Raw genomic sequence first — 13,666 nt, 5'->3', positions numbered from 1 at the left:
CAGAAATTGTTATTTGGTGGCATCTTACACTGTTTATTTAAGATAAGATTAGAGTGTTCTGTGTAAATGAAGACCATAACATGAGGGCTTCTTGTCTTCTATATTTTGTTCATCTGACACACTACAATGAACCTTCAGTTTCGTAAAGCAAATATCTTCAAGGTAAATTTCATTTTCCAGCAATTTCTCGACAAACTAGTTATGCTTCTTTTTTCATTCTTGTTTACCTTGTAGGAAAACACACGTATTTGCCTTCTGCATTAGTTGAGGAGATTGACACTGCTGTCACGCCACGCCACGTCAGCAGCAGGTTAGCTTATCTTAGCAGGGGTGGCATGAGGAAATAAAGTCCCACCTCTTAATTGGTAGCCAATCATGCTTCAGGATGGCACTTTAGGTGGCCAATGAGATTTCAGGAATGTCCAGTGGCGTCCCAGGCAGTGAATTTACAAATCCCGCTATGGCCAAGGGATTGCCCACCCTGGTCTGCCTCTGACTGGCTCATGCATAAATCTAACCAACCCAACCAACGAAGACAACCAGCACTAGCCAATCAGAGGTCAAGTAGGGCGGGTAATCCCTTCACCATTGTAGGATGCATAGTTTATCCCCCACCAGGCCAAGAAATCTAGAAATACAGAAATATTACACAAGATTTATTTATTTTTATTTTTTTTTGCATGTTAAATTAATGAGATATAACACATTAATTGGTTTTAGAGCAGCTGGAGGATTTTGTTACCTTTTGACAGAGCCAAACTAGCTGTTTCCATCTGTTTCCAGCCTTTATGCTAAGCTAAGATAACCAGCTGCTGGTTTTAGCTTTATGTTTAGCATCTCATCTGAGTCCTGCACATTTAAATGACAGCTCGTAGTTCCTGCGGTTTCCGGATACCTCTCTCTCTCTCTCTCTCTTTGTCTGACAAGAACAAACACGTTAAATTCAAAGTGTCAATAGTATGTTGAGTATTTGCATATTCAGACAACCTGTGTGTTGTTCTTATGCATTGTGAAAGGCCATGCTGATGACAGGTGACTGGAACCGACAGGTGACTTTTCCAATCTGAAAGTGAGTGAATGCACCCACCTGTTTTCTGTACTCTGGAGTTTTAAAAGTGAGCTTCTGTCATTCTGTACCTCGTTTTCCATCGGCTCCATCTTCCTGCCTTATCTATGCTATTGTTTTGCATGTGAAGTATTTTGCATGTGAGGTCTACTCTGCTGTCATCTACGAACTGCTGTGCTGCTCTCGCGCTGCCACGTCAGAGTTTACAGCGCTCAATGTCCAACAAAAATCAGACTGCCTGTATATAAATGTATCCATATAAATGAAATAAATGTGGTTTTATTTCTAGTTACTGACAAATATGTCATTTTCTTTCCATGTACAGTACATGTATCACCGCTGACCAGTAAACCCTGGTAATCTGCTGTGATGGTGTTAGAATTTATCTTGGACATATTTTTATGTCCAACCAAAATGAATCTGTTTGTACTCTGTACAGATAAAGTTTGTTAGTATCTCAATAATTATAACTGGAAGGTTTTCAGGTAATTTTTTGATCTCTTTAAAGGGAAAATGACACTGGAACTAAGCTAGGCCTGCTGTCCTCTCTGAGAGTTATACATTTGCTTTTTGGATTGTCTTTCATACATGATTTATTAAACATTTTGACAGTGTCCAACTTTTTAAAAGATTTTTACTTGGGACCAAAAATACAGAATAGCTGCTTCACACTGCCAAGACTTTAAAGGCTAAAAAGACATTACAATAAAACACAAGAAGCCTTAAGCTGCTTAGTTAAGTGTCCCCCTGAGAACAAACTGCTGACACACAGCGCTGGTTTCCACTGTTGTGGTCCTGCACTCTTAAAACACACTGATGTGACACTCCCATGCTTAATGTGGTTGCAACAAACATACACTTTACTGCATAGTGTGCCATTTATAGCAGTCATCTCTTCATTGTTTTCATTGTTCAGACTTCAACACAGCAGCTCACACCAAAGCCGATAATAATAGTATTCAAACATATTCAAATCCCATAATGACAATGGCTGCACCGTAGTAGATCTCCCTCATGGCAGACATTTTGACATGTGGCAGGTAAAGCACAGGTAGGCTTAAATGATGTTGATGGTTCCATTCCATCTAGGTGTGCAAACACAATCACAAATGAGTGTTTGGATACTTTCAGTTACGAGTTTATCAATATTATGCATCACAATCCTTGATATAGCACTAATTATACTGCAGATAATGTAAATACTGGAAAGTAATGAGTCTTATTCCTCCTAAAATAATAAAAATAATTATAGTGGAATGTGTTCCACTATAATTATTATTATATTTTTTATTTATTTTATTTTTTACTCAGTATATCAAAGGTGCCCTGTGCAGTTTTCTTGTAGACTTAATGCTTATTGCTGCCATTAAACATTAACTTTACAGCCCAATTTAGAGTGTAATTTGAGCCTTTGAATCAACATAAAGTGCTAATTGCGGGCTGTGCTATAAAGTGTTAGAAAGAAACAACTGACGCGAGGGCCCAAAGCCCCCGTCCGGAGATAAGGAAGCGTACGTGCCGGACGTCTTGTCCTGGTCCGGGTCGGTCTGGCAGGATGGAAAGTAGCGGTTTCCACCCAGCAGGGCGGGACCGGGCAGAGGACGAGCGGGCGGAGTGAAAGTGCACACGTGTACACCTGAGACCGACGTGAACTCCAGCCAATGACAGCACACGCCGATGACGCCACTCATCGCTGTCGTCCAATGGGATGGTTTATTGGAGGTAGACTCCTGCGCTGTTAAGCATCGGAAAGATGTGGAGAAAAAAGAAAACGTTGTGAAACGGGTCTGGAGGCAGCGGGGGATCGGAGGAGAAAGCCGATGTTTACTTCGTGACTTGCCGAAGAGCAGACGAGATATCTCGCCGAGGTGTGACGAGAAAAATGATTCGCACGATGAGAAAATGAAAATGTTTTGATTCATTTTTGACTGAACGTACTTCGCAACTTTTCATCTCCAGGAACAAACACACTTGGGTAAGACCCCCCCTTTTTCTTTCTACTGTGAAGGAATTGTAGGATACTGTATCCTGTACAATAGCTTTATAATGCATTTATATCAAGTTTTCTTCTTTTTACAGTGTACTGTATACTAATAAGTCCTTATGTTGGTCTCTGCAGTCCAGGTTCAGGCTCAGTAAACCACATCTTAATGTTGATCTTTGCAACCCTGTTTGTTTTAATTATCTCACGGTAACACATTTAGCTGCTTTTGAGTTTTATCGGTTTAATGGACTTTATAATCTCTATTCATAAGCTTTACAGCCTTTGATTGTTGTTCCAGAGTAAATAACAAAGTGAGCTTTCTGCCAGGTCATGAATGTCCTTAAAACTTTTTTTTTTTAGGTGTACACTTGATTTTAAAAGCTCAGTTACCCTCAGAAACAGCTATGGTCTTTTATTTCTCTCGCCTCTACATTTATATCACATTTTAACGCATCTGGCCGCTGGATCCTAAACTAAAATCTAAAAAAACACACACACACAACCTACCTTAACGATTATTCTACTAAGCACAGTTGATCTCAACGTGAGCACTCTATGCAAAAATGATGTACAATATGAAAATGATGCACCTGATGATAACTTTTTGTCCTCTTCTTTCATGCATAGACAGCTTTGATAAGTCAATATTAAATCAAGCAAACAAAATCGTTGGTGGAGTAATTATTTGGCTTTGCTTAAGTAAAGATAGCAATCACACACTGCAATTACAAGTAAAAGTCCCGTCCTAAAATGTATTTAAGGTATCAGTAGCTGGGATAAAGCCTACTCATCTTGCAGAGTGGCCTCTCTGGCTCATTAAGGTCGAGGTGATGCTGTTTTATACTGTGTTTGATCGTTTAATTTCTAACAACGATGGCCTCCCTGTGCTGGAGTGGGTTGTCCACTCATCACAGGGGTGGTGTTTCTATCCCCAGCTCCTCCCGCAGACCAGCACCTTCACATGTAACTTGCTGTTTCTTTAACAGCAAGTTAAATGCTGTTAAATAAACAAGCATCTGAAAGCTGTACTCAAGTGAAGTACAAGTACCTCGTAAGTGTAGTAAATGATCTTAGTTACTTTCCACCACTGAGTATAATAAAATGTGTATTAATTCACTGAAATCCTTGACTTCAAGATGTGTGGGAGCCACTGAATGTGGAAACGAGGCTGCACAGATGTTGTTGTTGACATTACGAGTAAAAACTGAAGTCTTCCAGCAGCATGGAGTGACACGAGGGAGCGATTGCCATGGCGACTGAAGTGTTTTCCTCTGTCTGAAGAGGCTTCGCAGGCAAAGGGCCATGTGATGAGCTCAGTTTAACATCTCAAACAGTCTGTTTTTATTGAGCGTCGTCCTTCAAAAGGTTCCCTTTGTTGCAGGCAGGATATCATCATCTCCATCACAAAAGGGAGTGCAGCCATGCCCTTATTCTGATTCTCATAATCAATGTCACTCCTGCTTTGCTTCCAGAGTTTAAACAGCAACAAACAGTCAGGCACCTTTCTAAAGCTTCTTCATACTCTTTACAGTAATTCCTTATTTACAGTGAAACCATGAGGAGGCACAGAACACAGCCTGTTTGTTTCTGATCATTTGTCTTTTATTGGAGATACGTTTTGTTCCCTTGAGAGAGTAAACATGTGGCAGACGATGACAGCCTGGTCTGCACCGACTGACACCTGCACATATCAATCACTCATAGCTTTAATCGTAAGGGAAATGATGGGTAATCATTACCACGCACAAGATGCAATCAATGTGTAACTCAATCATAAAAAACGCTCTATTGTGTAATGCTGGACTGGATCACATGTTTAAAGGTGACGGTGCGAGCCTCGTGAAGCTCTAACAGGTTTCTTTCTCTGTCCAGACACACTTCTACCAAGGTCAGCTGAAGGCCCGTTGCCAGCACACACTAATTATGTCTAATTATGCTGTTGAACTAAATTGCAGGCACTCCTCTGCTTTTCCCGTCACATTTCTTACTCCTTCTCCTTTGCCAGCCACGCTAAAAATACTGTATGTGCCACTGGAAGAACACTTTGTCTACAATATATGCCAAATTATAGGGTTTGTGTTGACACTTTTTACTACCTGCGTTTAAAGGAAACCAAGATATTTTACTTGCTAATGTAATATAGAGGCAGCAGTGAGAATAAGACCCTGATTCATGTTGAGAGCAAACATCTGTTTTCTGTTGTAGTGCACAAAGAAATTAAATTTTCTTAGATCACTGAGACGTCAGCAATTTTGGTTTCCCTGCAATGAAGCAAGTATCCATGAGAACCACCAGCAGATTTGTTTCCTCCCACGATTCAGGTGTCGTGAGTCATGGGAAGCTTCAAAGGCCACGCGCTCCCTGGAAGCTTCTTTCTGGTCGCTGGGATCTGGTGGATAGGAAAGCACTCGCTCTCGTACGCCACCCGGAGGAACAAGAGCATCGGTTCCACCCGGCTGGCCAGCAGAGCCTCGCAGCGCCGCCTGGAGATCATAGAAAGCTCTGTCGTACTCTTCTTCTCGTTTTTTGGTATGTACTATCTTGCTATTTGGCCAGAAGACATTAATAGGAAAAGACAAAAACTGTGAGTGATATGATCTTGTAAAAAACAACTGATCTAAGTTTTGTATGCATTAATCCAGCACAAATGAAAGCAATTTAAAGAGACTTAAATGACTGTGTGAGTAAAGTATGACACAAATACAAGCTTATTCTCTCTTTAATTAAGGAGATCTGAGTGTTTCCTGTGCTGTGCTCCTCAGGGATGGTGGCAGAGCAGTTTTTGGCAGATGGACCCAAACTCCAGCTGTACGACTTTGCAGAGAAACACTGGGAAGATCTGATGAACTGGCAGCACGCCACCATGTATCTGTTCTTTGGCCTGTCTGCGGCCGTGTCTCTGATCATCCACACCACAGAGGCTGCTCCGCTGGCGCTGGACAGGTTGATGCTGGCTATTGCTTTCTTTAATGAAGGTAAGATGCATGGTCCAGCCTTCAGTTTGACATTATTTGTTTAGACCGTTAATTCCCAGCTTTCTTCAAGACTATTTTGATATTTTATTCTGTATAGTTTGCTCTTTTTAGTCCTATTTTCACAAATTTTCACTTTTTTCACTGTGTTATGCTTACAGTCATGGTACACTTTATTTTCTGCACACTGCCATTTGCTGTAGATATTCTTTTTTGTGCAATACTTTTTAATTACTACTGTTTACTATTTTGCTATTTTATTATTATGTATATAATCTTTTTACTGCTCGCTATTTTGATATTTTATTATGTATAGTTTGCTCTTTATAGTCTTATTTCAGAATTTTTCACTTATTTCACTGTGTGTAATGCTGCTGCTGCACTGCATCTATCTATCTAAGACATAGCCCCCACAGCCCTTTCAGAGGAACTCAAGTACAACTTCATCAGCTCCACCTATCAAGTGTTCATTTGAATTGATCAGAAACTGGATATTATTTAACAAACCATACAATTCTAATAACATTTTACAATATTAGTACAGTATACTGTATTTTTCTACAAGTAACCAAACTCTTGGTTTCAAAGTTTTCACTACTAGTCAAAAAATATTCCAAACATATCCATTACTTTTAGTTAAGTATTTTAACTATTTATCCATTAATTTAGATTCAAGTTTCAAGAATCCTTTATTGTCACTGAGCATGTCAACGAAATTTGCATTGCAACCCAAATGTAGATAATAAGAAAGAAAGACAATAAAATAAAGTAAAGATAAGGGAATAAAATAAAGTAACATGCAGTAAAAATATGTGTAAATGCGATAAAAAAGAAAATATACCAGAAATAAAATATACTAAGACAATAATAATATACTAAAACAATAAAATATACTAAAACAATAAAACAATAAAATATACCAACAACAGCTGAAAATAAACTAAAATGTATATGCTGAGATTCAGCTGACAATTAGGTAAGCATGTGTGTGCTTAAATGTTAAGTACACAGAAGGTGCAGGTGAAGTTGGAGGTGAAGGTGTAAAAGTGTTGTATATTTAGCCAGTTATTTCAACCATTCATTACTTTCAGCCAACTGTTTCAACCATTTATTACTTTTGGCTAATTATTTGAACACTAACTTTACTACTCATTATTTTTTCACTACTTTTAACTCTTTCAACCATACTTTTAGCTAACCTTTTAAATTTCTCTGCTAATTTTCACACACTCATTTGCAACGCATTGTGTTCACATCACAGCTGACGCAATATATGTATATATATCTTCTAATCTAGTTATTTCACTTTTCCCTGCAGCTTCCAATTTATCCCCTTGTAACTGCAGAACTGTACAAGTACCCTGGGTGGGAATCACTGATTTAGACCGTGGACCATTAACAGATTTTTTAGTCAATTAAAAAGAAGCACATGAATGCATAGTTGCAAGTGAATCACAAGCAAAAATGCAGTGAAGGCGCCATTTGACAGTTCGACAACTAACATTTCTTGTCTGTATTTGCGTTGATGACTGTCTCTTTGTTTCGGCAGGATTTCTTTTCCTCTACCACCTCCATGGCAGGAGTATGCTGGACGTCCATGTACATCAGCTCCTTCTCTATGCCATCTTCGGTGATGCTTTTGTTGCCTTCCTGGAGGTCTTCCACCGAGGTAACATCCTCCTGGAGCTGCTGCGCTGCACCCTCACTCTCCTGCAGGGAAGCTGGTTCTGGCAGGTAAATCTGAATGTGTGCATGTTTGAGCAGAGGTTTACGGCGGTGCTTAATAACTCCTGGCATCTCTTTCTCTTTTGCCAAAGATCGGTTTTGTGCTGTACCCTCCTCATGGCCCTGAGTGGGACCTGAACGATCATAACAATATGATGTTCATCACCATGTGTTACTCCTGGCACCTCGCCTTCGCCATGCTCGTCGTGAGCGTGCTCTACTGCACCGTCAGCTGGTAAGACCCTGCTCCACGCCAGATGTGGAAGTCTTGCACAAGTCATATAATCACACAACAGTTGATGGAATGTGTGACTCTGGTGTTTGTTTGTTGGGCTTTCTCTGCAGCGTGGTTCGCTCCAGATTGAAGCGGACTCCTCCAATGGAAATGGGACTTCTCAAGCCCAGGGAGAGGGATCCAGAGTCAGAGGATGAGATTTTATGAAGAGGATTGTTCTGCACCTACATTGTGACTCATGTATATCACAAATAAATCAGGGATATGATGTTTGCAGTTCAAGCAGCAGTACGACTATCAGAAATAATCAATATTTATATGAAACTTTAAATTTAACTTGCGCCACCCTTCACAAAGGGAAAACAAAAGCCAATTGATTAATTCAGCCTCTTTTTTTTATGTTGCTCTTATTCTTGACTCATGTGCAGTGGCCTTAATTCTTCATACACACAAAGTCACGTGACTATTGCTTTCTAAAGAAAGGTTTATTAAACTACCAACAACACACAACTAATACCTATGAAACAACTAATGAATGCATGAATGAAGTCATGAATACACTGACAGACAGTTAGTGACTGAATGAGGACCAGTATATAGCAGCTACAGCAGTGAATGACAGTGATGACGCAGGAGAGCACTGAGTGGGTGCAAACTTTAGCATTAACCAGTGAAATTGCTTTAATGCACCGTTCAGCAGGTAAGAGGCTGTTGGGAAGCACCAATAAAATGCTCAAAGCAATTTCGTATTCTTACTATATTGATGGGGGACCCTACTTTTGAGTTAATACTAACATCAACCCCACTATCACAGGAAGTGTTAAGTTTCACCTGGTGGTGCAGATGGTCAGGAGAGAAGTAGTGCCTTTCCTTTTACTGTGGCCTAGTACGTTTCATAAATTCTGTCATATCATTGTTTCATCATTCATTTGCACTCGCGGTATAAGTGAACGTGAACTCATAAGGGAAAGCTTTTTTAAGGATCGCATGCTTTTCATTTGACTTGCCAAACTTGTCCTTATCAGACGATTTGGTGTTCAGCAGTGCCAGCTCGTGGCGAAAGCAATCATATACTGTATTACTTGAAAGCATGTCTTTTTTTTCATAATGTTAAGAGGTTGAGTCACACATGTGAGTCAAACACAACTGTCAAAAAATAAGTGTATTAAAAATGTTTTGATGTTTTGTTATTTGACTTTATTACAGATTATATTATGGTTGCTGCTGTTGTTTATGCATGTCTTGTTTTTTTGCAGTATTTATTCTGTGTCTTGAGGGACTGTGGGGACAAAATATTTGTCACTTTAACACAGAGCTTATAATAACACTTTCCTGTCATTTCAAACGTTATAAAGAGACTATCTGCTGAATTTATTCTTTGCGAGACTCAATGAATTGACCAAAATCATACACGCATCACTATAAATATTATTTCCAGATTCTCACTGTATTAGTGAAATCACAGTATGTCACATTAACAACAAATTATCACTCATGCATCCTAGAAATAGTTTGACATGGTTTCCCCCTGCAGACTTGCGTTTGTTAGGACAACACAATGCAATACATACCTGACAACAGGCGTCAACAAAGATCGTCTGTGTTCAAGAAGATGAATCACTCACTTCTTTAAAACGAGTTATGATGTGTGAGAGTGTTCGCTTTGGGACTGAAGCTTACTTTCCTGCAGTTTCAACAAGTGGTCTGGTGTGCTGCAAACCTGAAGTAATTGTGTTTAATTGGGGAATTATTTTTTATTATTGAGCAATCTGCCAGGTGTTTTCTGGATTAACTCATAAACAAATGATGTATAAAATAGCAGAAAATTGCGAAAACGACAATAAGGTGTGCTTTATCTGCTTAATCTAACAAAATATTCAAGATATTAAGTTAACTGTCACATAAAACAGAAAGTTAACAAACTCAACACAACTGGAAATCTTAATGTTTCGCCTCGTTGCATAAAAATAAATTAAATATCTGAAATAAATTGAAACGTCTGAATCTTAAGTTTCATGAAATACTTTACGACTTAAAACTCTAAACTAAAGTTTTCCCTGATGTGATGTGAGCTTGAATCACGTATCTGGCAAAATAGAAATCAGAGTGAGAGCTCCTCTTGCGTCTCCTCTCGTGACTAACCTGAAGTCATCCACCTGGCCAGGTAAGATACCTGACAGCTCCTCAGCCACGTGACGCTGTTGTCCATCCTCACAGATTTGAGGAAACCGGCGAATTTCCTCTCTGGCTCCAGGAAACAACCAGAAACCTCCATCAGTCCAGTCGACTCTCCTGGGATCTTCACAGATGGATAAATTAAAGTCGGTGTTAAGCGGCGAGGAGGCGCGCAGGGATGACCGAACCGTTTTAGAGGTAAAATCTGAACAGTAACTTCATTCTCACGCTGTTTCAACTGTGATCTCAACCGGCTGTTAACTGCTGAATCTCTGTTAACGCAGACTGTCAACGAGGCGTCCACTTTGGGCTGGGGCACGCGTGTGAAGGGATTCATCGGCTGCTTCGTGGTGGGGGGCGCGTGCACAGTTTTGGTAAGAATCCATGATCATTTCTTTTAATCACCTGCTGAGCTCCCACACAATGAGGAAGGAGAGCTGCAGCGGTCTTACTGGTTCTTCTCGCCCTGAGGAATGTTGTGATGTGAGGTTGGTTCACGTGGCTGCACTCAGCGGGCCCTGCCTTCAGCTGCAGCTTAAGAGATGAAACCTGCAGCCACCAAACACCCGTCTGCATGTCTGTCTTTGCAGGGGGTGTGCATGCTCTTCATCCCCAGGATTGGGCTCACTCTCTTCATCGTGTTTTACACTTTTGGAAACATATGTGCTCTGTGCAGGTCAGTGTCCACAGCATCATCTGCGATGACATTGTGATGTTTTATTTGAAGGAGGAATGTGTATTATAAAGCACTGATGTGATGTGATGACTTTTACATGTTTTGTTCTCCTGTCTCACAGCACCATGTTTCTGATGGGGCCGGTGAAGCAGCTGAAAAGGATGTGTGACAAAACGAGAGCGCTGGCCACCACAATTATGATTGTGAGCGCACAGAAGTGATTTCAAAAGCTTTACAAAGGCAACTGGACTTGCTTGGACTTGCTTGAAGCTCTAGAACACGTTTCGCCTCTCCTGACTGACTGGTGGGGAGTCCCAGACATTTATCCTCTTGTAGGATCGTTCACACCTCGGGAGTGGCTAGACCACATCCTCTGTCCATTGACCATCGTTCTTCTCTGGCTAAAATGTGAACTTAATTGTCCTCAAATGAGTGTCCCTTGTCCTTAAGTTGTTGGTGGACTGCTGAGTCTTGACCTGAGGACAGTGTCACTGGGCAGAGGAGGTGGTCTATGTCACCCCTTATCAGCCACTTGCAATCCAGTCCTGAGATCCCTCCCCAGGCGGCTTAACACACATTCACACCATGACTCATGTGATCCCAACGACTCACGCGATGGTCAGTTTATCCTGCAAGAGGATAAATGTCTGGGGAGCCCCACCAGTTAGAAGTGAAGGAGCCTCTTGGATGAGAAGTTAAACATCTTCTAGAACCACAAGCAAGTCCAGCTGCCTTTGCAAAGCACTTAGAGGTACCACGACCTGGATGAACGACTGCTGATTTTTGTTCTGTTTCATGCATATACAGCGTTATTTACCTACAGAGGTCTAAAGAAAATTAATAAGGAAAATGTGATGACATTAACCTGGATATTACTCTGAGGACTTTGTGCACTTGCTCCTTATTTAAATATGCTCAAGCACAAAGAAAATGTGCCAAAAGTTGTTGATGTAAATAAAAAATTCAAAGAAAATCACGTGAACCTGCTCAAACCCGTCTTTAAATGGGATTAAGTGCATTGTGTCTGAGTCACAACCTGAAATTTAGAATTATTCTGTCATCACTATTGAAGTATGAGGGCCAAACATCAACAAGTATGTTTAATAAAAAATCTCCATGTTGTTATTTATATTTGTCCCATTCGTCATTCTAGACGTGCCTCGTGTTGACTCTCTGCGCAGCCTTCTGGGTGAGTGAGTTAATGATCAATGCTCGTGATCAGTTCTAGCTAAGAACACGATGCAGTGGCGAATAAAGCTGATCTCTCATGACAGCAGTTGTATTTTTTCTTACAGTGGAAGAACTTTGGACTCGCTTTGTTATTCTGCATCTTGCAAGTCTTGTCGTTTTCCTGGTGAGTCACAATTTCCCTTCATGGATTTCAGTCTGGAATTAATATTAAAACTGTGACATAAAATATGCTTTGTTTGCAGGTACAGTCTGTCGTACATCCCGTTCGTGAGGTTCGTCATTTAAACACCATTTACTCAAATCAGCTGCAGAAGTGTTCAGAATCAAAACGTTGTGTGTAGCCTGTCTGGATGTCTGATGTGTGTGAATTATACTTTCCAGGGAGGCAATATTGAGGATGGTGGCAATCTGCTTGAAGTAAGGGCCCAGACTTGGTGTGGTGGCTTCCCGGCTGGATGAAGTGTTTTTTAGGAAGGGGCAGGTCTCTGACTGAAGTGACTGAAACAGCCTCCTCATGGTTCTGCTTCAGAGAGTCTGTGACTCTACCTGTGGCACGCTCAAACATGTTTTATCTCCAGAGATGCTTCTTTTTCTGCTCTGTGCTTCATTCAATTAACTGATTGATTGTTGGTATGTATTTATTACTTATACCAATTTTAAAGAGCATGGGCTTGGTTTGTAATATGTGTAAATATTTATAATAAATTAACGTGTTATTGGTTTCATGAATGAACACACGGCAGCATCATTATTTCTATTACTGAGAGGAGTAAATGTAAGTGTGGCTCAGCCTGAACACTTGATCCAGAAAGGTCAGAGAGAGCCAATGTGGAAGCTTCAGATGGCTGAAAACTGACATGGGTAAAGTGAATACAGTTGCCTGCATCATTTAGAGATGATTTGGTGCCTGAAAATTGTTTGCAATCGAAGGGAACAGTCCAAAAGATGAATGAGTTTAATTTATGGGGCTGTAGCAATGGAAAACATTTACACAACAACATGTTTGCAAGAATGTTTATTTATTCACCTCATTATATCTGTTTCTTTAAGATTTCTATGAGAGAGTCTTCCACTTTTAATTGTTCTATAATCTAAATAACATTTATCTGAAACACAAATCTAGTTCACCAACTCATTCCTTGAATATTTTGTGTTATTCTGGTCTTAAGTGTAACACACTGCACAAAGGTTGGTTCATCAGAAGTTCAAAGGTTACGTATTAAATAAGTGTATGCAGGAGTTTAGCAGCATTTTAAGACTTTTGAAGTTTGAGGTTGAAATATTCTTGTGTGAGTTAGGACTTTAATGTAGCTATTTAGTCAGATCTTGTGTTTATCCACCGTGCACACAGTGTTTAGTGAAAGGCTTGATGACAGTGTGTTAGAGACAAAACCTCTACTTCAGCACAAAGACAGCAGCTCATGTTTCATCATCATTCTGTAAATCCAACAATATGAATCTGCCTGGAAGCAGATTCATATCTACTAAAAATGTGCACGATTGAGATGAGTGTCTTTTGTTCATTCTAACCAATCTTTACTCAGCATGTGGATAGAAGAACATCTTCACACTTAGATGTAAGAGTCACATCTTTCAGTGCATGCTTGTGTTACATTGTGTATTTATGGAGATGAAGGGAATA

General features: G+C 40.2%; 2 protein-coding genes across 2 annotated transcripts; both read left to right on the top strand.

Annotated features, from left to right (window-relative positions):
* Nucleotides 1-2,850: 2,850 nt before the first annotated feature.
* Nucleotides 2,851-10,043, top strand: tmem45a (transmembrane protein 45a). The gene is made up of 6 exons (XM_041935366.1): nucleotides 2,851-3,041; nucleotides 5,372-5,579; nucleotides 5,813-6,025; nucleotides 7,572-7,756; nucleotides 7,840-7,982; nucleotides 8,093-10,043. The coding sequence occupies exons 2-6, from the start codon at nucleotides 5,384-5,386 to the stop codon at nucleotides 8,187-8,189; spliced, it is 834 nt and encodes a 277-aa protein (XP_041791300.1). The 5' UTR covers nucleotides 2,851-3,041; nucleotides 5,372-5,383; the 3' UTR covers nucleotides 8,190-10,043.
* Nucleotides 10,044-10,172: 129 nt separating this feature from the next.
* On the top strand, nucleotides 10,173-12,749 carry sft2d2a (SFT2 domain containing 2a). Its single transcript, XM_041935367.1, has 8 exons — nucleotides 10,173-10,355; nucleotides 10,442-10,531; nucleotides 10,748-10,833; nucleotides 10,955-11,036; nucleotides 11,987-12,022; nucleotides 12,129-12,187; nucleotides 12,267-12,296; nucleotides 12,406-12,749. Exons 1-8 carry the CDS (start codon nucleotides 10,290-10,292, stop codon nucleotides 12,443-12,445), a joined length of 489 nt encoding a protein of 162 aa, XP_041791301.1. The 5' UTR covers nucleotides 10,173-10,289; the 3' UTR covers nucleotides 12,446-12,749.
* Nucleotides 12,750-13,666: the final 917 nt, after the last annotated feature.

The sequence above is a fragment of the Chelmon rostratus genome, chromosome 4 (assembly GCF_017976325.1).
Source record: "Chelmon rostratus isolate fCheRos1 chromosome 4, fCheRos1.pri, whole genome shotgun sequence".
Lineage (NCBI taxonomy): Eukaryota > Metazoa > Chordata > Actinopteri > Chaetodontiformes > Chaetodontidae > Chelmon > Chelmon rostratus.
This window is presented reverse-complemented; position numbering and strand designations above follow the sequence as displayed.